The sequence below is a fragment of the Bombina bombina genome, chromosome 2 (assembly GCF_027579735.1).
Source record: "Bombina bombina isolate aBomBom1 chromosome 2, aBomBom1.pri, whole genome shotgun sequence".
Taxonomy (NCBI): Eukaryota; Metazoa; Chordata; class Amphibia; order Anura; family Bombinatoridae; genus Bombina; species Bombina bombina.
Window position 1 is genome coordinate 681,546,245 of NC_069500.1, and position 25,081 is coordinate 681,571,325.

The window sequence follows — 25,081 nt, forward strand, 5'->3', positions numbered from 1 at the left end:
TCCTTGAAGGAGTCCCCTGACATATTGGATCTCTGTAAAGGGTTTTTGTGCCTACAAAAGTCGTTTTATGGGAAGGTAGGAGCCACAGTATAGCTGTAGCAGTTTGCTTGTGACTGTTATAACGTTTTTTACAGTTTTTTTGCTTCATTTTTTGAACCTGAGGGGTTAATCATCCATTTGCAAGTGGGTGCAATGCTATTTTAGTCTAGTATATACACTGTATAAATTTCATAGAGTTAACTGCTTTTTTCACTGTTTTGCAGTTTTTGTGTTTGTTTTTTCCCCTTAAAGGCACAGTACGTTTTTTATATTCTGCTTTTTCACATTAATTAAAGTGTTTTCAAAGCTTGCTGGTCTCATTACTAGTCTGTTAAACATGTCTGACATAGAGGAAACTCCTTGTTCATTATGTTTAGAAGCCATTGTGGAACCCCCTCTTAGAATGTATACCAAATGCACTGATCTTACTATAAGTTATAACGATCGTATTCTGGCTTTAAAAGATTTATCACCAGAGGAAATTGACAAGGGGGAAGTTATGCCGACTAACTCTCCCCACGTGTCAGAGCCTTTAACTCCCGCTCAAGGGGCGCCAAGTACATCTAGCGCGCCCATTGCGTATACTTTACAAGACATGGCGGCAGTTATGAATCATACCCTTACAGAGGTATTGTCCAAACTGCCAGGGTTACAAGGAAAGCGAGACAGCTCTGGGGCTAGAACAAATTCAGAGCTCTCTGACGCTTTAGTAGCTATGTCTGAAATACCCTCACAATGTGCAGAAGCCGAAAAAGGAGAGCTTCTATCTGTGGGTGATTTTTCTGACTCAGGGAAGATACTTCAACCTGATTTTGATATGTCTACATTTAAATTTAAGCTTGAACACCTCCGCATGTTGCACAAGGATGTTTTAGCAACTCTGGATGCCTGTGACGCCATTGAAGTCCCAGAGAAATTGTGTAAATTGGATAAATACTACGCAGTGCCTGTTTACACTGATGTTTCTCCAATACCTAAGAGGTTTTCAGAAATTATTACTAAGGAATGGGATAGACCAGGTGCACCGTTCTCTCCCCCTCCTGTTTTTAAAAAGATGTTTCCCATAGACGCCGCTACACGGGACTTGTGGCAAATGATCCCTAAGGTGGTGGGAGCAGTCTCTACTCTAGCGAAGCGTACAACTATCCCTGTCGAGGACAGTTGTACTTTTCTAGATCCAATGGATAAAAAATTAGAGGGTTACCTTAAGAAAATTTTTATTCAACAAGGTTTTATTCTCCAGCCCCTTGCATGCATTGCCCCTGTCACTGCTGCTGCGGACTTCTGGTTTGAGTCTCTAGAAGAGGCTCTACAGGTAGAAACCCCATTGGATGATATCCTTGACAAGCTTAAAGCTCTTAAGCTAGCCAATTCATTTGTTTCTGACGCCGTTGTTCATTTAACCAAACTAACGGCTAAGAACTCAGGTTTTGCTATTCAGGCGCGTAGGGCGCTATGGCTTAAATCCTGGTCAGCTGACGTTACTTCAAAGTCTAAGCTTCTCAACATTCCCTTCAAGGGGCAGACCCTATTCGGGCCTGGACTGAAGGAGATCATTTCTGATATTACTGGAGGAAAAGGTCACGCCCTTCCCCAGGATAGGTCCAACAAATTAAGGACCAAACAGTCTAATTTTCGTGCCTTTCGAAACTTCAAGAGTGGCGCAGCTTCAACTTCCTCTAATACAAAACAAGAGGGAAATTTTGCCCAGTCCAAGCCGGTCTGGAGACCTAACCAGGCTTGGAACAAAGGAAAGCAGGCCAAAAAACCTGCTGCTGCCTCTAAGACAGCATGAAAGATCAGCCCCCGATCTGGCAATGGATCTAGTAGGGGGCAGACTTTCTCTCTTCGCCCAGGCTTGGGCAAGAGATGTCCAGGATCCCTGGGCGTTGGAAATCGTGTCCCAGGGATATCTTCTGGACTTCAAAGCTTCTTCCCCAAAAGGAAGATTTCATCTCTCACAATTATCTGCAAACCAGATAAAGAGAGAGGCATTCTTACATTGTTTTCAAGACCTCCTAGTTATGGGAGTGATCCACCCAGTTCCAAAGGAGGAACAGGGGCAAGGCTTCTATTCAAATCTGTTTGTGGTTCCCAAGAAAGAGGGAACCTTCAGACCAATCTTAGATCTCAAGATCCTAAACAAATTTCTCAGGGTCCCATCCTTCAAGATGGATACTATTCGAACCATCCTACCTATGATCCAGGAGTTTCAATATATGACTACCGTGGACTTAAAGGATGCTTATCTGCACATTCCGATACACAGAGATCATCATCGCTTTCTCAGGCTCGCCTTCTTAGACAGGCATTACCAGTTTGTGGCTCTTCCCTTTGGGTTAGCTACGGCACCAAGAATCTTTACGAAGGTTCTGGGGTCACTCCTAGCGGTCCTAAGGCCGCGGGGTATAGCAGTAGTCCCTTACCTAGACGACATTCTAATACAGGCGTCGAATTTTCAAATTGCCAGGTCCCATACAGACATTGTTCTGGCATTCCTGAGGTCGCATGGGTGGAAAGTGAACGAAGAAAAGAGTTCTCTATCCCCTCTCACAAGAGTTTCCTTCCTAGGAACTCTGATAGATTCTGTAGAAATGAAGATTTACCTGACAGAAGCCAGGTTGTCAAAACTTCTAAATTCCTGCCGTGTTCTTTATTCTACTTCTCGCCCTTCAGTGGCTCAGTGTATGGAAGTCATCGGCTTAATGGTAGCGTCAATGGACATAGTGCCGTTTGCCCGCCTACATCTCAGACCGCTGCAACTCTGCATGCTCAGTCAGTGGAATGGGGATTACACAGATTTGTCCCCTCTACTAAATCTGGATCAAGAGACCAGGGATTCTCTTCTCTGGTGGCTATCTCGGGTCCATCTGTCCAAGGGTATGACCTTCCGCAGGCCAGATTGGACAATAGTAATGACAGATGCCAGCCTTCTGGGCTGGGGTGCAGTCTGGAACTCCCTGAAAGCTCAGGGCTTGTGGACTCAGGAGGAGACACTCCTTCCGATAAACATTCTGGAACTAAGAGCGATATTCAATGCTCTTCAGGCTTGGCCTCAGCTAGCTGCGGTCAGGTTCATCAGATTTCAGTCGGACAATATCACGACTGTAGCCTACATCAACCATCAAGGGGAAACAAGGAGTTCCCTAGCAATGTTGGAGGTTTCAAAAATAATTCTATGGGCAGAGGTTCAGTCTTGCCATCTATCAGCTATCCATATCCCAGGAGTAGAGAACTGGGAAGCGGATTTTCTAAGTCGACAGACTTTTCATCCGGGGGAGTGGGAACTCCATCCGGAGGTATTTGCACAGTTGATTCAACTTTGGGGCAAACCAGAACTGGATCTCATGGCGTCTTGTCAGAACGCCAAGCTCCCTTGTTACGGATCCAGGTCCAGGGATCCCAAGGCAGCGCTGATAGATGCTCTAGCAGCGCCTTGGTCTTTCAGCCTGGCTTATGTGTTTCCACCGTTTCCTCTGCTCCCTCGTCTGATTGCCAAGGTCAAGCAGGAGAGAGCTTCAGTGATTTTGATAGCACCTGCATGGCCACGCAGGACTTGGTATGCAGATCTGGTGGACATGTCATCCCTTCCACCATGGACTCTGTTGCTGAGGCAGGACCTTCTACTCCAGGGTCCTTTCAACCATCCAAATCTAATTTCTCTGCGTCTGACTGCTTGGAGATTGAACGCTTGATTTTATCAAAACGTGGTTTCTCTGAGTCGGTCATTGATACCTTAATTCAGGCTTGAAAGCCTGTCACCAGGAAAATCTATCATAAGATATGGTGTAAATATCTTCATTGGTGTGAATCCCAGGGTTACTCATGGAGTAAAGTCAGGATTCCCAGGATATTATCTTTTCTCCAAGAAGGATTGGAGAAGGGATTGTCAGCTAGTTCCTTAAAGGGACAGATTTCTGCTCTATCTATTCTTTTGCACAAGCGTCTGGCGGATGTTCCAGACGTTCAGGCGTTTTGTCAGGCTTTAGTTAGAATCAAGCCTGTGCTTAAACCTGTTGCTCCGCCTTGGAGTTTAAATTTAGTTCTTAAAGTTCTTCAAGGGGTTCCGTTTGAACCTTTGCATTCCATAGATATCAAGCTTTTATCTTGGAAAGCTCTGTTTCGGCTCGAAGAGTTTCAGAGTTATCTGCCTTGCAGTGTAATTCCCGTTATCTGATCTTCCATGCAGATAAGGTAGTTTTGCGTACCAAACCTGGGTTTCTTCCTAAGGTGGTATCTAATAAGAATATCAATCAGGAGATTGTTGTTCCGTCACTGTGTCCTAATCCTTCTTCAAAGAAAGAACGTCTTTTACACAATCTTGACGTGGTTTGTGCTTTAAAGTTTTATTTACAAGCTACTAAAGATTTTTGTCAAACATCTACATTGTTTGTTGTCTACTCTGGACAGAGGAAAGGCCAAAAGGCTTCAGCAACTTCTCTTTCTTTTTGGTTAAGAAGTATAATCCGCTTAGCTTATGAGACTGCTGGCCAGCAGCCTCCTGAAAGAATTACAGCTCATTCCACTAGAGCGGTGGCTTCCACATGGGCTTTTAAAAATGAGGCTTCTGTTGAACAGATTTGTAAGGCGGCGACTTGGTCTTCACTTCATACTTTTTCTAAATTCTACAAATTTGATACTTTTGCTTCTTTGGAGGCTATTTTTGGGAGAAAGGTCTTACAGGCAGTGGTGCCTTCCGTTTAAGTGCCTGCCTTGTCCCTCCCTTCATCCGTGTCCTATAGCTTTGGTATTGGTATCCCACAAGTAATGGATGAATCCGTGGACTGGATACACCTTACAAGAGAAAACAAAATTTATGCTTACCTGATAAAATTATTTCTCTTGTGGTGTATCCAGTCCACGGCCCGCCCTGTCATTTTAAGGCAGGTGTTTTTTATTTTTAAACTACAGTCACCACTGCACCCTATAGTTTCTCCTTTCACTTGCTTGTCTTCGGTCGAATGACTGGAGGTGGCAGTTAGGGGAGGAGCAATATAGACAGCTCTGCTGTGGGTGATCCTCTTGCAGCTTCCTGTTGGGAAGGAGAATATCCCACAAGTAATGGATGAATCCGTGGACTGGATACACCACAAGAGAAATAAATTTATCAGGTAAGCATACATTTTGTTTTTTTTTTAATTTGATTGCATTAGGAAATGATGGCATCAATACCTCAGGCTTCTTTGCATATAAACTGAAAGAGCTTGAGAATCTAGTCTATATTCAGTCTATTCGAAGGCACTTGTGAGCTAGATATTTTTAGGCACATAATAAATACAAATAAAAAGAAGACAGAAAAAAACACTTGAATCCTAAACTTTTTGTAACTGTGCCTCTTTAAAGGGACAGTCTACTTGAAAATGTTTATTGTTTAAAAAGTGGCATAAAAATCCTTATTAAACAGTGGACAAAGCCTCTTTAAAATTTAGTGGTCTTATAATACATAGCTGGTGATTTGGTATTTGCTGCTATTGATGCAGTCAGGATAATGTTCAAAAGGGACACCTCAACTACAATATTGAAAGTCAAGCAAACAAGAGTTTGTTCCTCTGTTGACTTTGTTGTCAATTGCATTGAAGCACTGTGACATTATGTCAGCTGTGACTTTTCCTACATCCAGGAATGTGGAGGAATATGAGGTTTCTATTTTTTTTAATTGCACATTCAATGTTGTAAATGATTTACAGTAGCTAGCACTACTAATTAAAAATAGGGAGATCTCCTCTCTCAAACAATGGATCAATTGCCAGGATGTGTATTTTGGAGAACAAGACAGAAGCAACTCTATCTCTATGATTATATCCCATAAGCTTTTGGTCCCACAAGTGATTATCCGATAGCCACTTGTGCTTTTAATCCCTTAAAGGGACAGTCTACACCAGAATTTTTATTGTTTTAAAAGATAGATAATCCTTTTATTATCCATTCCCTAATTTTGCATAACCAACACAGGTATATTAATATACGTTTTACCTCTGTGATTACCTTGTATCTAAGCCTCTGCAAACTGCCCCCTTATTTCAGTTCTTTTGACAGACTTGCATGTAAGCCAATCATTGATGGCTCCTAGCTAACTTCACGTGCGTTAGCTCAATGTTATCTATATGATACACATGAACTAACGCCCTCTAGTGGTGAAAAACTGTCAAAATGCATTCATATTAGAGGCGGCCTTCAAGGTCTAAGAAATTAGCATATGAACCTCCTAGATTTAGCTTTCAACTAAGAATACCAAGAAAACAAAGCAAAATTGGTGATAAAAGTAAATTGGAAAATTGTTTAAAATTACATACTCTATCAGTCTATCTGAATCATGAAAGTTTATTTTGGACTAGACTGTCCCTTTAAAAATAGGACTTTTCAAAACAAGGATAACATGCAACAAAGACTAGGATGTCAGAATTTATTTCATCCCTAAGCACACCCTAAATGCCACCTTGTGGACAGATGATCCATATTTTTATTGCAATTATTGCCTGGCTAGGAAGGCATCTGACTTCACAATTAATAACGGGTGATCTGCTCTTTCATGTGAGATGTGTTTTGTGTATGCTACTTTTAGGGGATAGAGACACCTTTGGAGCTTTAATCCCTTATACATTACAAAAAAAGAGTTAGTGTGAGTGGTGCACATTTATACTAATGAGCAGCATGAGATCACTCACTGGAAAACAAAACACCCTTCTAGTCAATATGTTTTGAAACATTTTGATGCAATTTAGGGCGTCATATAGGAGCTCTGAAGGTGTCCCAATCCTTATCACCTGAACTTGTATGATATGTTGTCCAAGGTTTTTTCTTTTCTTTTTAATTTTTGCAGCAATTAAACACCTTTGTAGAGGCCTAAACTAAGCTTATATATTTTGGAGTACTTAAAGGGACAGTGTACACCAATTTTAATATTACTGCATGTAATAGACACTACTGTAAAGAAGAATATGCACATATACTGATCTAAAAATCCAGTATGAATCCTTTAATAACTTACTCAAAGTTTAGCACTATTGATGAGGTTAGGCTGGGACACCCAGTGAAAGGGGCTGGGAAATCAGGAAGAGCAGACCCCCCTCCCCTGCATATGAAAAGACAGATTACACATGCAAGAGCAGCAAGACTCTGTACACCTGGATCTACATCTGATATTTTTGGGCTTGGTTAGGGGTCAAATGAAAGCCATTACTATTGGTTTAAATGTGTATGTTCTATCTGAAGCCTGAAAGAAAGAAAAAAAAATATGTGTTTCATGTCCCTTTAATACCTGTATAAATGTTCATTTGCATCACTATATAGTTATATAGGTGTGAGTTGTACTGGTCCCTTGGCCAACAACTGCCAGTACTCCACTCCTAGTTAAAGTGATCTACTGTAGGGCATCAGAAATTTATCAAGATGCATTCACAGCTTCTGAGAACTTGCATTTCAGGCTCTTCTGCCGTCTTAAAGGGATATGAAACCCAATTTTTTTATTTCATGCTTTAGATAGAGCATGCAATTTTAATCAAATTAAAAAGCTTACATACAATACTGCTTTTTTCAAATAAAGATACTAAGAAAACGAAGAAAATTTAATAGTAGTAAATTAGAAAGTTGCTTAACATTGCATGCTCTATCTGAATCATGAAAGGAAAAAAATGGGTTTAATATTCCTTTAGATTTTGCTGATTGTGAGTGGACAGGTTCTATGCTTGATAACTTGCCCACCTGCAGCTTGATACATTTCCCTGTTAGACATGCTAGTAACAGTCTAGGTGTAATGGTTGAAAAAAAGAGGCTATCTTGTCTCCAGATTCATGTGTTTTATATATTGCCACCACTTTTTGATTCATATGCAGAGCCTCCAATCATTTGCTATATTGTGCAGAGCCACCACTTTTGTATGTCATGCAGAAATTAAACATTAGAACTATAATAGTTTTAATAAATCAGATTAACAGTCAAGAGTTTGATGTGATATCAGATATCTATTTTCTGTATCATAGGTAAAATAGCTATCTATCGATTTAAGCCTCTGCAGACAGCCCTCTTATTTCAGTTCTTTTTGACAGACGTGCATGTTAGCCTATCAGTGCTGACTCATAAATAACTCCACTGGAGTGAGCACAATGTTAGTGTTTGCAGCAGTGTTTAACATTAATACAAACATTGTTGCAAATACTATTAGTATAGAGTGGTAAAGACAAATGCATGTTCTTGAGCTCCTATGGGCCTTATCTAGGTTTACTCCTGGATAACAAAGCAAATTTGATAATAGAAATAAATTAGAAAGTTGTTTAAAATGTATTGTATGTTATATCTAAACCATGAACGGTTCATTTTGACTTTACTGTCCCTTTAAAAATACTGACATTAACATTTCAAATTTAGATAGATATCGACTTTAGACTATTACAACACAATTCATTAGAAGGATTTTTTTTTTTTTTTACGGTTTTGCATGTTTCACAGAATAAAGGCAATTTAGTGAACTTATTCTACATACTTTTGGGGTGTTTCAGTAGTAAAGTTAAAGGATCACTAGAATTGCATAATTAACAAGTGCATAATAAAAAGACAATAATTTAACACCTACTCTAAATTTCTGACTAATTATTTGTTTCGCCCATTTCCTAGCCCCCTTTATCATGTGATAGACATCAGCCAATCACAGACTAGTATACGTCTAGTGCACATGCTCAGTAGGATCTTGTTCCCCAGAAAGTGTGAACATAAAAAGACTGAGCAAAAATTAAAAATGGAAGTAAATTGGAAAGTGATTTAAAACTGCATGTTCTTTCTGAATCACAAAAGCTTATTTTGACTTGACTGCCCCTTTAATAGTAAAGTTTACAGCAATTACAATGACTCCTGATACTCAATATTGGCTTCAATTCAATTGATCAGATTAAGTCAAGATTAGTAATAAAGAATGAAAGGTTTTTATTATTTTCAAATTAGAATGCTGTAGTCCCACATTTACAACTTTTTTCTCTTTGCCTTAAAAAGGAAACTTTTATGAAATTCTTTTAGAATTTCCCACACACACAAGATACATGTTGCAGCTATCAACAACAATGCAAACCTCAGTTCACGGCTTTCTTTTTATGTTTTTAATTTATGGGTTATTCATGTCTGGCATAAGTTGGCAAAGCATCAAATAATCCAAAATACTGATCTAATGCTTCATGAACAAAGGGGTATCTGAACAATATGCACAAAAAAGTTCAAAGGGCCTTATAAAATGATTACGCACCACTATATATTTTTTTATTTATGGAACAATAGTTTTTTTTATAAATATAGCTGATAAAGATCTTGAAGGGTATTTTGGGTGTAAATATATTTCTTCATTAGGCCTGAAACGGAAGTAGAAATATTCATTATAGTAGAGAGAACATTTTAGTGTGAATATTTTGTTAAATAATGTAGTTCTACTTTAGTCTTTTGCATAAAGAATGTTACTCAAATATAATGGATTTGTACATTTCTTTTTTTATGTATTTGTAAAGGAAGAAAAAGTGGTTCCATTTACAGGCCAGTCACAGAACATGCAGTTTTAAACAACTTCCAATGTACATACAAAAAGAGAAGTGCTCTATCAGTAATGAACAACAGCTCAGTAGCTTGTTCTGTGGCGAGTTACCACCTAGGAGAAGCCTCTTTTAGCCCAGTTGTGCTTTTCACAAAAGAAAACTTTCCTGAAGTATATCAGTCTGATCCCGCCAAGTAAGGTCAGTCCAGCCCCGAAATACCAGGCAATTCTCCTTTGAACAAGGAACATGACAACACCAGACGACTGTTTCGGCCTTCTGTGGGCCTCGTCAGTGAGGTGCAGCCATATTCCTCCACGTCTGGTTTCCCCCATCACCCTTACGGAGACCTCCAAAGGGTCATAATAATGTGCATACAAAGAGAGAAGTGCTCTACCAGGAATGAACAGCAGCTCAGTAGCTTGTTCTGTGACGAGTTACCACCCAGAAGCAGCCTCTTTTAGCCCAGTTGTGCTTTTCACAAAGGAAAACTTTCCCGAAGTATATCAGTCTGATGTACTTCATATCCCTCTAGTGTGCCTAGAGGGATATGGCTGCACCTCACTGACGAGGCCCACACTAGGCCAAAACGTAAGTCTGGGGTTTTGCTATTTCTCTTGTTCTGAGAGGGATTGCCTGGTATTTCGGGGCTGGACTGTACTGTTAAGTCAAGATCAGACTGATATTCTACAGGACAGTGCTAAACTGGGAGCTTCTAAGTAAGTTTTTAAAAGGTTCTATATTGGATTTTTGATCAGTTTCTGTGCATATTATTCTTTATAGTAGTGTCTATTACATGCAGTTATATGAAAATTGGTGTACACTGTTCCTTCAAGTAAATAAATGACAAAATGTCTAAGAAGGACAATATAGGTACATTAAAATGTGTGAAGGGCAGCATGATTAACAGTGACAGGGAGAATGCTGAGGTACTAAACCAGAGGATATCAAGAAAAAATAGATAATATTAAGGTAAATAAAACTCCAGGCCCAGATGGAATACACCCAAGGATTTTACGGGAATTTAGCAATATTATCAACAAACATCTACTCTTAATTTTTCAAGACGCCTTATCCTCAGGCCTATTTCCCCCATGACTGGCGTAAAGCTGATGTGGTGCATGACTGGCGTAAAGCTGATGTGGTGCCACTCTTTAAAAGAGGAAGCAGGGCTGATACAGGAAGCTATAGACCAGTTAGTTTGACATCAATAGTGGGGAAGATACTTGAAGGGATTATAACGGATCATATTGATGAGTATATTCGTGTAAACAAGATTATGAGTTCACATCAGCATCATGGTTTTATGAGAAATAGATCATGTCAAACTAATCTACTTAGATTCTACGAGGAAGTAAGTAAAAATATATATAAAGGGGAATCAGTTGATGTGATAAACTTGGATTTTGCAAAGGCGTTTGATACAGTGCCACATGAGAGATTACTGTACAAAATTAAGGGACTGGGAATATCTGAAAATGTTAGCTCATGGATAAATAACTGTATACAAGATAAGGAGCAACAAGTAGTAGTAAATGGATCATACTCAGAATCGACAAAGGTAATCAGTGGAGTCCCATAAGTACCTGTTCTTTTTAATATTTGTATTAATGATTTGGAGTAAGGATTGAATATTTACAGATGATATAAAGTTGTGTAAGGACATTAGGTCAGGGCAGGATGAACTTGCTTTACAAGGGGATCTACAAAAATTAGAAGAATGGGCTGGTAAATGGAAAATGAGATTTAATAGTGGAAAATGCAAGGCTCTACATTTTGGAAGAAAAAAATAATCAGGCAATCTATTATTTAAATGGGACTAGACTTCACCAAACAGAGGAGGAAATTGATTTGGGAGTAGAAATAGATAACAAGCTAAAGATGGGCGCACAATGCAGGGCAGCGGCTTCTAAGGCTAACAAGATACTAGAATGTATTTAGAGAGGCATTGATGCAAGGTAGGAAAGCATAATTCTGTCATTAAATAAATTCTTGGTAGGACCTCACCTTAAGTATGAAGTGCAGTTCTGGAAACAATCTCTAAAAAAGACATTGCAGACTTAGAAAAAGTTCAGAGAAAGGCAACAAAGCTAATAATAATGGAGAATTTAAGATATGAAGAGAGGTTAGCCAAATTGGGTCTGTTTTCTCTAGAAAAAAAGGCGCTTGAGAGGGGACATGATTACTTTATGTAAATATATTCAAGGCCCATATACAGAGATGGAAGAAGCTCTGTTTATTTCAAGAAAATTGTTTGTGACAATAGGTTACAATTTTAGGCTGGAGGGAAGGAGATTTAATCTCCTGTAACATAAATGTTTTTTCACTGTAAGAGCAGTAAAATTGTGCAGCTCATTACCTGAGGAGGTAGTACAACCCCAATTTCCGAAAAAGTTGGGACAGTATGGAAAATGCAAAAAAAACAAAACAAAAAGTCATTTGAAAATTCAATTCACCCTGTACTATATTGAAAACACATTAACACATTATTTGATGCTTTACTTTGTGAATTTAATGTAGTTTTGAAAATATACACTCATTTCAAATCTGATGACTGTGACACACTCCAAAAAAGTTGCGACAGCCAACTGTTTACCACTGTGTAACATCACCTTTTTTTTAATAACACTTATTAAAGGGACACTCAGGTTAAATTACATTTTCATGATTCAGATACAGCATGTAATTTTAAACAACTTTCCAATTTACTTCCATTAAAAAAATGTGCAGTCTTTTATATTTACACTTTTTGAGTCACCAGATCCTACTGAGCATGTGCAAGAATTCACAGACTATACGTATATGCATTTGTGATTGGCTGATTGCTATCACATGGTACCAGGGGAGTGGAAATATACATAACTTTGAAATTTGTTATAAAAAAATCTACTACTCATTTGAAGTTCAGACTAAGTGCTATTGCATTGTCTTGTTATCTTGCATTTGTTGATTATGCAAATCTAATGTGTTGACTGGTCCTTTAAGGGTTTGGGCACTGAAGACACCAGTTGGTTAAGTTTAGCAAGCGGAATTTTAGGAAGCAGAAAAGAATGGAAAGAGGTGATATGCCAGAAACATTTATGTCTCTAGCATTTAACATGATTATGAAAAAGAAACACCTTTGTACAACAATAGTTGTAAACATATGAAAAGTTCATACACGTATTGCCCAGGATGTGAATATGATTATCTCTATGATTAAGTGTATAGGAGTCTCAGGTTGTGGTATAAAGAGAAACTCTCAGCTAGATTTAGAGTTGGGCGGTAGCCGTGAAAACCAGCGTTAGAGGCTCCTAACGCTGGTTTTACCGCCCGCTGGTATTTGGAGTCAGTCAGGAAAGGGTCTAACGCTCACTTTGCAGCCGCGACTTTTCCATACCGCAGATCCCCCTACGCCATTTGCGTATCCTATCTTTTCAATGGGATCTTTCTAACGCCGGTATTTAGAGTCTTGGCTGAAGTGAGCGTTAGAAATCTAACGACAAGACTCCAGCCGCAGAAAAAAGTCAGGAGTTAAGAGCTTTCTGGGCTAACGCCGGTTTATAAAGCTCTTAACTACTGTGCTCTAAAGTACACTAACACCCATAAACTACCAATGTACCCCTAAACCGAGGTCCCCCCACATCGCCGCCACTCTAATAAAATTTTTTAACCCCTAATCTGCCGCTCCGTACACCGCCGCCACCTACATTATCCCTATGTACCCCTAATCTGCTGCCCCTTATACCGCCGACACCTACATAATATTTATTAACCCCTAATCTGCCGCCCCCAACGTCGCCGCCACCTACCTACACTTATTAACCCCTAATCTGCCGACCGAACCGCACCGCTACTATAATAAATGTATTAACCCCTAATCCGCCTCACTCCCGCCTCAATAACCCTATAATAAATAGTATTAACCCCTAATCTGCCCTCCCTAACATCGCCGACACCTAACTTCAAACATTAACCCCTAATCTGCCGACCGGAGCTCACCGCTATTCTAATAAATTTTTTAACCCCTAAAGCTAAGTCTAACCCTAACTCTAACACCCCCCTAAGTTAAATATAATTTTTATCTAACGAAATAAATTAACTCTTATTAAATAAATTAATCCTATTTAAAACTAAATACTTACCTGTAAAATAAACCCTAATATAGCTACAATATAAATCGGAACAGCCAATAGAATGCGAGCTCAATCTGATTGGTTGATTGGATCAGCCAATCGGATTGAACTTGAATCTGATTGGCTGATTCCATCAGCCAATCAGAATTTTCCTACCTTAATTCCGATTGGCTGATAGAATCCTATCAGCCAATCGGAATTTGAGGGACGCCATCTTGGATGACGTCCCTTAAAGGAACCGTCATTCGTCGGGAAGTCGTCGGTGAAGATGGATGGATCCGCGCTGGAGGTCTTGAAGATCAGCCGGTCGTCATCGGATTGAAGAACATAGAAGATGCGGCTTGGATGAAGATGTTTGCCGGACCGGGTGTCCTCTTCTGCCCGCTTGGATCAAGACTTCAGCCGGAGGATGGACGTCACTCTTCAGCCCCCGCTTGGGCTTGGATCAAGATTTCGGAGGCTTGGATCAAGACTTCGGTGGACGGATCGGTGAACCTGGCATGGTGAAGATAAGGTAGGAAGATCTTCAGGGGCTTAGTGTTAGGTTTATTTAAGGGGGGTTTGGGTTGTAATGTTGGGGGGGTATTGTATGGTTTTTTTTACAGGCAAAAGAGCTGAATTATTTGGGGCATGCCCCGCAAATGACCCTTTTCAGGGCTGGTAAGGTAAAAGAGCTTTGAACTTTTTTAATTTAGAATAGGGTAGGGCATTTTTTTTATTTTGGGGGTCTTTGTTATTTTATTAGGGGGCTTAGAGTAGGTGTAATTAGTTTAAAATTGTTGTAATATTTTTCTTATGTTTGTAAATATTTTTTTATTTTTTGTAACTTAGTTCTTTTTTATTTTTTGTACTTTAGTTAGTTTATTTAAATGTATTTATTTGTAGGCATTGTATTTAATTAATTTATTGATAGTGTAGTGTTAGGTTTAATTGTAACTTAGGTTACGATTTATTTTACAGGTAATTTGTAATTATTTTAACTAGGTAACTATTAAATAGTTATTAACTATTTATTAGCTATTGTACCTGGTTAAAATAAATACAAAGTTGCCTGTAAAATAAATATTAATCCTAAAATAGCTACAATATAATTATAATTTATATTGTAGCTATATTAGGGTTTATTTTACAGGTAAGTATTTAAATTTAAATAGGAATAATTTATTTAATAAGAGTTAATTTATTTCGTTAGAAAAAAATTATATTTAACTTAGGGGGTGTTAGGGTTAGGGTTAGAATTAGCTTTAGGGGTTAAAAAATTTATTAGAGTAGCGGTGAGCTCCGGTCGGCAGATTAGGGGTTAATACTTGAAGTTAGGTGTCGGCGATGTTAGGGAGGGCAGATTATGGGTTAATACTATTTATTATAGGGTTATTGAGGCGGGAGTGAGGCGGATTAGGGGTTAAGATCCGGTCGGCAGATTAGGGGTTAATAAATGTAGGTAGGTGGAGGCGACGTTGGGGGCGGCAGATTAGGGGTTAATAAATATAATATAGGGGTCGGCGGTGTTAGGGGCAGCAGATTAGGGGTACATAGGTATAATGTAGGTTGCGGCGGTGTACGGAGCGGCAGATTAGGGGTTAAAAAAATATGCAGGGGTCAGCGATAGCGGGGGCGGCAGATTAGGGGTTAATAAGTGTAAGGTTAGGGGTGTTTAGACTCAGGGTACATGTTAGAGTGTTAGGTGCAGACGTAGGAAGTGTTTCCCCATAGAAAACAATGGGCCTGCGTTAGGAGCTGAACGCTGCTATTTTGCAGGTGTTAGGTTTTTTTCAACTCAAATGGCCCCATTGTTTTCTATGGGGGAATCGTGCACAAGCACGTTTTTGAAGCTGACCGCGTCCGTAAGCAACGCTGGTATTTAGAGTTGCAGTGGCGGTAAATTTTTGGAGCCTAGCAGCCATTCTGTGAACTCTAAATACCAGCGATAATTAAAAGGTGCGGGGGGAAAAAAGCACACGTAGCTAACGCACCCCTTTGGCCGCAGAACTCTAAATCTAGGCCTCTGTGTTTCTATGTAAAACAAAACAAAAAACAACTACTAACAATATTAATAAAGTAGGCTCTATACAGAATATTATAGATCTTACAACAATAGCTGTACAGAAATGACAAATACAACAAAAACAAATACAAATACTAACAATATTAAACAATTATTTGCTATGTAAAAAATACCAATGAATAAAAACAGATTAAATTCCAGCCTCCTAGAGATACATGAAAGATTTGCACACATGAGTGTGCTTTGTATTTATATACAGAATGATTCTAAAGAACCTAAATTATATATGTTCACTTACTGTGATGTCCTATGAACTGGGTTACTGCAATTACTCCAACAACATTGCACAGTTAATATGTGACAAATGCAAAAATAAATATATTTGCAACCTCGACTTGATGTTACTCACAAAAAGTTAAGGATATATGAGGTTTTTTATCAGACAAATAATTATTTCTGTACATGAGAAATGAAATACCCACAATAGGCTACTGCTCACTGTTGTAAAGAGGGGGTGTAGTGTTTAAATGTATTCTGTATTTTATTGCTGCAAGAATAAGAACGTCAACCATGTATTATGAGCGCTATGTAAAGAACAGTGTGGGAGCAGCCAATGTGTTTGTTTCCCTATTGTATGGGTAGCAGATTCAAAGCTGTATCAGGGCCATGATGTGATGTGGAAAAAAATTAGACAAAATAAAAGAGGCGATATGCTAAAATGGAAAACACATGGCTTAAGGTTATCTAAACTTTAAACCTCACACACAGCTTCACCTCAGAAACAATAACCTGTGGAGACCACCATTTTGTACTTGGCATGATTGCACCAATATGACAGCATAAAGCAGTGGTTATATAAATAAATGTCTTACCTGGTTATTGCTAGTTTTTAACAATGTGGGAGGGTCATTCCGTAAAGGTGATGAAACGGAACTACTTTCACTATTGCTTCCATCACTTAAGCTGATTCTAAAAATATAGGAATATGTTTATGGTAAAAAATAATTAAAGTCCTCCCCATTTGCAACATATAAAGTATTCCCTAACTCTCTGCGTTTTTCTGCGTCAGTGTAACAGATGTATTATTAGGTCTATGTGTAGAAATTGATGTTAAATAATCGTTATCCTGTTAAATAGTTGCTTTTATGGTTAAATAATTGCTAATTTGACGTATATATATTTCTATAAAGAATAGATATTTTTGTTTATTTATAAAACTTGTTCAATGTTAAATAGATATATGAACTCAATTGAAAATGCTGGGCATCATGGAATTGGCTGTTTTAAAGCAACATACTCCATAAGTAACCATTAGAGCATTTAATTTTTTTTTTTAATAAAGCCCTAACTTCATTATTAACTAAATACAGGGTTTTATTTTTACAATAAAATGTCCATTTTGTCAATAGTAAACATTTTTTTTAATTGTTATTATTTAAAAATTATAAATAAAACATTGAAAATATTAAAGTTCAAGGTTCACAATTTTGGGAGCAAATAATATAATTTTCCCATTGCAGTACCTTGGTTACATTTTTAAATGTCCATTACAGATGTAAATGAAGAACAAATGGTTCTATACGCCACTAATGGTTCTTAACCTACATTTAATGCATAATGATAAAGCGGTACCTACCTGCGGGCCCTGCTTCCACTGTGCATGTGGACTATCCTCTCGCCCTCAGAGTCGTTTTCGTCTGCGTCATCAGATTCATCTTCATTCTCATCAGAATGTAAATCTTTTATTGTCGGCCTAAGATGTCCTGGACAAGAGAAAAAGAAGCCTATGCAAATTAACATTTTTTTAAAAATAAACAAAGCACTGATTTGTTTCCTGAAAACAGGGTGACTTATCAGTCATGATTAGTAGCTTATCAAATAACAATATTTTGTATTATTTCCTGCACATGAACTGGTATGTTCCTCCAAGCACATTATAGACCCCATTTGCCAAGCTGTGAAAGAGTGTAAGGCGAGAGTTAAGTAGCAGCAGCCTTAAAGGGACACTGAACCCAAATTTTTTCTTTCATGATTCAGATAGCGCATTAAATTTTAAGCAACTTTTTAATTTACTCCTATTATCAATTGTACTTTTTTCTCTTGCTATCTTTATTTTAAAAGCAGGAATGTAAATCTTAGCAGCCAGACCATTTTAGGTTCAGCACCATGGATAGTGCTTGCTTATTGGAGGCTTTCATTTACCCACCAATAAGCAAGCATAACCCAGGTTCTCAACCAAAAATGGGCCAGCTCCTATGCATCAAATTTCTGCTTTTTAAATAAAGATAGCTAGAGAACGAAGAAAATTTGATAATAGGAGTAAAATAGAAATTAAAATTGTATGTTCTAAATAAATCATGAAAGAAACAAATTGGGGTTTATGTCCCTTTAAGACTGCTGCTGCTTAACCTGTCTGCCACCTTAGAAATCATCCTAATCAGACTGGGATAATTGACAGCCCCTGCTAGGGGTTGATTGGCCGCCAGCGAGCAGGGGGTGGCAGTGCACAAGCATTACACAGCGAGCTCCAGCGGACATGATTTGTGGTAGCCAATGGAGCCCTAGGAATCATAAAGCATTTATAATAGGAAAAAAAATATCTTCACTCACTGTTTCCTTTCCCTTTGCTACAGTATCTAAGCTATTTCTTACTCTCTTCCATACATTATTATTTACAGGCTGTATGGATGTAACTAACTAGATTGTATCGAGTTGTCTGAGTGCTCCAGGAGTCAGGTCTAGCCTGGCTCTTTTATGTGACCAAGTACTCCATCTTCCTGTAGCCCTGATGAAGTCAGGTGATTGCTCTGAAGGCATTTGTGAATAAATCACCTCGTGTGATGATGAGATAGCAAACAAGTCCCAGAAAGATTTGCAGACAGCTTGTTACCTGCCTGTTATGGAAAGCTTTAGTAATGTATGTGTGATTAAAGAAACCACACTAATATATATGTTCATATGTTCATGTAGCCATGCACTATCTATTTGGAAACCATGGGGAAGAACAGGGTTTAACAACACTTTTCCTACCTACTAAATGAGCACTTGACAACTGGAAGAATGCAGCAAGAGATAAGCAGGAAGTGTTAAGTAATGAGCAGAGTGCCCCTTTAAAGAGTCAGGCACACCCTAATGGCCCTCTTCAACCACTCCCTATAATTATATGAATATTAAAATAAATGGATTACATTGGCCACATACAAATTGCTCAATAATGTTGGCATAAAACAATAATGGCCAATACTGCAACTAAAGAAGGAAAAAACACAACCCAAGAAAAAATAGTGAAAAATAATTAAATAGAGTAAGTTGTATACAGACATAGGGCCAGATTATGAGTGGAGCGCAAACATTTACGCACAAGCGATATTGGGTTTTCGCGTTAGTTTCTGCACAGGTTAAATTGCCCTTGTATTACAAGTTGAAAGTAAACGCAATCTCAAGTTAACGCTCGTTGGGTTAGCACGTCCTCAGAGCTGTGGTTAACGGTTTCACAAAACAAAAAAGTGTCACAAAACACATCAAAATACATTACAAAGTACAGTTACACCCATAACACCATCTAATAAAAATTATTTCAGAAAAATATTGGACACAAAAGTTATAAGAGCTCAAAGATATGAGATCTCAGGTGTTTGGTAAAAAAGGCAGGTAAAGGGCTTTAACATAGAGATACTGTACATACATATATGTGTACATATGTATGTATTGATATGCATATATATATATATATATATATATATATATATATATATATATATATATATATATATACACACACACACTGTATATAAATGTATATATATATATATATATATATATATATATATAAATGTATATATATATATATATATATATATATATATATATATATATATATATTGTATGTAAAGAGAAGATCCGCACTCACTGGACTTTCCACACAAAGGTTTAATGTGCAAAGTGACGTTTCGGGGATCAAACCGTCCCCTTCACTTTGCACATTAAACCTTTGCGTGGAAAGTCCAGTGAGTGCGGATCTTCTCTTTACATTTGAATACTGTTGTTCCTGACACCCTGGCAGTTTACTCTGAAGTGAGAGGGCAGATCCCTTTGGATTAATATACAGGGAGTGCAGAATTATTAGGCAAGTTGTATTTTTGAGGATTAATTTTATTATTGAACAACAACCATGTTCTCAATGAACCCAAAAAACTCATTAATATCAAAGCTGAATAGTTTTGGAAGTAGTTTTTAGTTTGTTTTTAGTTATAGCTATTTTAGGGGGATATCTGTGTGTGCAGGTGACTATTACTGTGCATAATTATTAGGCAGCTTAACAAAAAACAAATATATACCCATTTCAATTATTTATTTTTACCAGTGAAACCAATATAACATCTCAACATTCACAAATATACATTTCTGACATTCAAAAACAAAACAAAATCAAATCAGTGACCAATATAGCCACCTTTCTTTGCAAGGACACTCAAAAGCCTGCCATCCATGGATTCTGTCAGTGTTTTGATCTGTTCACCATCAACATTGCGTGCAGCAGCAACCACAGCCTCCCAGACACTGTTCAGAGAGGTGTACTGTTTTCCCTCCTTGTAAATCTCACATTTGATGATGGACCACAGGTTCTCAATGGGGTTCAGATCAGGTGAACAAGGAGGCCATGTCATTAGATTTTCTTCTTTTATACCCTTTCTTGCCAGCCACGCTGTGGAGTACTTGGACGCGTGTGATGGAGCATTGTCCTGCATGAAAATCATGTTTTTCTTGAAGGATGCAGACTTCTTCCTGTACCACTGCTTGAAGAAGGTGTCTTCCAGAAACTGGCAGTAGGACTGGGAGTTGAGCTTGACTCCATCTTCAACCCGAAAAGGCCCCACAAGCTCATCTTTGATGATACCAGCCCAAACCAGTACTCCACCTCCACCTTGCTGGCGTCTGAGTCGGACTGGAGCTCTCTGCCCTTTACAAATCCAGCCACGGGCCCATCAAGACTCACTCTCATTTCATCAGTCCATAAAACCTTAGAAAAATCAGTCTTGAGATATTTTTTGGCCCAGTCTTGACGTTTCAGCTTGTGTGTCTTGTTCAGTGGTGGTCGTCTTTCAGCCTTTCTTACCTTGGCCATGTCTCTGAGTATTGCACACCTTGTGCTTTTGGGCACTCCAGTGATGTTGCAGCTCTGAAATATGGCCAAACTGGTGGCAAGTGGCATCTTGGCAGCTGCACGCTTGACTTTTCTCAGTTCATGGGCAGTTATTTTGCGCCTTGCTTTTCCACACGCTTCTTGCGACCCTGTTGACTATTTTGAATGAAACGCTTGATTGTTCGATGATCACGCTTCAGAAGCTTTGCAATTTTAAGAGTGCTGCATCCCTCTGCAAGATATCTCACTATTTTTTACTTTTCTGAGCCTGTCAAGTCCTTCTTTTGACCCATTTTGCCAAAGGAAAGGAAGTTGCCTAATAATTATGCACACCTGATATAGGGTGTTGATGTCATTAGACCACACCCCTTCTCATTACAGAGATGCACATCACCTAATATGCTTAATTGGTAGTAGGTTTTCGAGCCTATACAGCTTGGAGTAAGACAACATGCATAAAGAGGATGATGCGGTCAAAATACTCATTTGCCTAATAATTCTGCACTCCCTGTATATATATATATATATATACATATACACACACACACACATATAAACACATAAATAAATAAGTGCATTGGAGCCCTTTGCAGTAACGTAGATGAAACATGGAAGCCATATTTATGCAATAGTCATTTGTAGTAAAGTGTTATACTGTGTATTTAATGTAAATATTTTACATTCCAATATTCTGCACAAAACAGAATATGTTCTAAGTATTTTTAAATGTATTTCTACATATATACTCAGATATATGTAGAAATATTTATTTAAGAATGCTATGTGCAGAACATTGGAACGAGTCGAGTTAGCACACATGAGAATATGTTATCTTGTTTGTGCGCACATTGTGCGTTTTTTCACTTTTTTTCCTTGTTGACTTCTAGGGGGGGAATAGGTTATGGTGCACTACCTCAACTCGTAATACGAGCGCAACCAAACGCGTGCCAGAAGTTTACCTCTACCACAATTTTACACTCGAGTGGGAGCGTTAATTAGCGCTCCACTTGTAATCTGGTACATAGTGTTTAGTAAATACATTGTACTGTGCATTATATAAAAATGGTAAACATATTTTACCGAATATTTTTAAAAGGTACAAAAGCAGATATGTTAGTACAGCATTGTAGAAATATAAACGACTACTGTATTTTCCTTTTAAATACATATTTGTTAAATCAAGTGTAGTCTTTAAAATGTGCAAAATGTTTCCTCCCAAATTTTGTGACCTTTCATCACAAATGACCTCCATATAATTTATCAATGTTTAGTTTTCCAGGTGTGTAGACCACATCACTGAATATCTATGTTCTAAGAAGATTAAAGGGACATGAAACCCAAAATGTTTCTTTCTTGATCCAGATAGAAAACACAATTTTAAGCAACTTTAAAACTTTAATTATCTAATTTTCTTCATTTTTTTGGTATCCTTTGCTGAAAAGGCTATCTAGATTGGCTCAGGAGTTTGGAGCTAGCTGCTGATTGGTGCCCATTTTCATTGGCTTACTAATGTGTTCAGCTAGCTTACAGGAGTGCATTGCTGCTTCTTTAATAAAAGATACCAAGATAATGAAGCAAAATTGATAACAGAGGTAAATTGGAAAGTTGTTTAAACATGTATAATCTATCTGAATCATGAAAGACAAAAATTGGGTTTCATGTCCCTTTAGGAAAATTGTGCTCTATACTAAATGCGAACAACAAGGAGGCAAACAAAAAAACAAAATTTATGCTTACCTGATAAATTTCTTTCTTTCCGGATATGGAGAGTCCACGACATCATCAATTATTAGTGGGAATATCACTTCTGGCCAGCAGGAGGAGGCAAGAGCACCACAGCAAAGTTGTTAAGTGTCACTCCCCTTCCCACAATCCCCAGTTATTCAACCGAAAGGAAATGGAAAAAGGAATAACACAAGGTGTAGAGGTGTCTGAGGTTTTAGTCAAAAACAACTCTTAAAATACAGGGAGGGGTCGTGGACTTTACATATCCAGAAAGAAAGAAATTTAAAAAAGGTAAGCATAAATTTTGTTTTCTTTCCTAAGATATCGAGAGTCCACAACGTCATCAATTACTAGTGGAAACCAATACCCAAGCTAGAGGACACAGATGACCAGGGAGGGAAAACAAGACAGGCATACCTAACCAGAAGGGACAACCGCTTGAAGAACCTTTCTCCCAAAAGAAACCTCAGCCGAGGCAAAAGAAACAAATTTGTAAAAAGTATGCAGAGAAGACCAAGTTGCAGCCTTGCAAATCTACTCCACAGAAACTTCATCTTTGAAAACCCAAAAAGAGGAAACAGCCCTCGAGAAAAGAGCTATAAGTCTCTCAGAAGGCTGCTGACCAGTAGTCTCATAGGCAAAACAAATAATACTTCTCAAACAGAGGTAAATAGAAATAGCAGAAGCTTTCTGATCTATATGTTTTCCAGCGAAACCAACAAATAGGGCAGAGGACTGGCGAAAATCCTTAGTTGCCTGAAGGTAGAATTTTTAAAACACGCACAACATTCAAGTTGTGCAACAAACGTTCCTTATGAGAAGAAGGATTAGGACATAGACAAGGAACAACAATTTCCTGATAAAAATTTCTATCCGAAACCACCTTAGGAAGAAAATCTAACCTAGAACGCAGAACCGCCTTATCCGCTTTAAAGATAAAGTAAGGCGAATCATATTCAAAGTCCAGAGCAGAAGTGATAGCAATAAGAAAACAAAACCTGAATATCTATGGAATGCTTTGGCTCAAACAGAGCCAGCTGCAAAACTTAAAACATAAGGTTGAGGCTCCAAGGAGGAGCAACAGGTTTAAACACAGGCCTGATTCTGACCAAGGCCTAACAAAAAAATTGAACATCTGGCACATCCGCCAGATGCTTGTGAAGCAAAAAGATAATGCAGAATCTGACCCTTCAGAGAACTGACCAACAATCTTTTCTCCAGACCTTCCTGGAGAAGAGACAAAATCCTAGGAATCCTGACCCTACTCCAAGAGTAACCTTCGTATTCACACCAATCAAAATATTTACACCATACCCTATGGAAAATCTTTCTAGTAACAGGCTTGCGAGTCTGAATCATGGTCTCAATGACCGACTCAGAAAACCCATGCTTAGACAGAATTAAGCGTTCAATCTCCAAACAGCCAGCTGCAGAGAAATGAGATTTGGATGAAGGAATGGACCTGGAGTCAGAAGATCCTTCCTCAGAGGCAACCTCCAAGGAGGCAGAGATGACATCTTCACCAGGTCCACATACCAGATCCTGCGAGGCCATGCAGGAGCTATAAGAATGACTGATACTCTCTCCTGTTGATACGAGCAATGACTAGTGAAAAAGAGCGCAAATGGAGGAAACAGGAATGCCAGACTGAAATCCCAAGGAACTGCCAGAACATCTATCAGGGCGACCTGCGGATCTCTTGACCTTGAACCGTACCATGGAAGTTTAGCGTTCTGCCGAGACGCCATCAGATCCAACTCCAGTACCCCCAATTGAAGGTTAACCTGGAGAACACCTCCGGATGGAGAACCCACTCTGTTAACAAAATGTCAATCTGTTCAGGAAATCCGGTTTCCAGAGTCCACTCCTGGAATGTAGATGACAGATAGACAACAATTGTGAGCTTCTGCCCACTGAAAATCTAAGCCACCTCCTTTCATGGCTAAAGAACTCTGAGTTCCTCCCTGGTGAAAATGTAAGCCACAGAAGGAGTCCGACTAAAACCTGAAAAACCGGGCTAAGGACAACTGAGGCCAAGCCTTCAGCATTGAAAAACTCTCCGAACTCCAAAAAAGGAAGAGCAGACTCCTCTCGAGTCCAAATTCTTTGAGCCTTGAATTAGTCCCAGACTGCTCCCCAGCCAAGCAGGCTGGTGTCCAAGGTCACAATCACACAGGAATAAATCTGGAAGCATGTGTGCTATGACAGAAACCCACCACGAAAGAGTCTCTTTTTGACTGATCTAGATCTATCCTCTGAGACAGATCCGAATGGTCTTCAATCCATATCTGAGCATGCGTAACTCTCGGATGGAATCAAACAAAGGGAATAATGTCCCTAAAACCATCAGACCAATTACCTCCATACATAGAACTACTGATGGCCAAACAGTACACTGTAGAGAGAGAGGCAAAAGGAGAGAATTTCTATTTTCTGACCTCTGTCAGAAAGAAAATTCATAGATAGGGAATATACTATGGTTCCTAAAGAAACATACCCTTGGATCTGAAATAAGGAAACTCTTATCCAGATCCACGTTCCCTCCATG

General features: G+C 38.6%; 1 protein-coding gene across 1 annotated transcript in view; it reads right to left on the reverse strand.

Moving 5' to 3' along the window:
* The window catches only part of MLLT3 (MLLT3 super elongation complex subunit), a 424,921-nt gene that overhangs the window by 37,865 nt on the left and 361,975 nt on the right, over positions 1-25,081 (reverse strand). Inside the window, exons 9-10 of the mRNA XM_053702660.1 lie at positions 17,302-17,428; positions 16,538-16,634 (exon numbers count right to left, since the gene is read on the reverse strand). Of these exons, the coding sequence (XP_053558635.1) occupies positions 16,538-16,634; positions 17,302-17,428 (224 nt within the window). The remainder of the gene's footprint in view (positions 1-16,537; positions 16,635-17,301; positions 17,429-25,081) is intronic.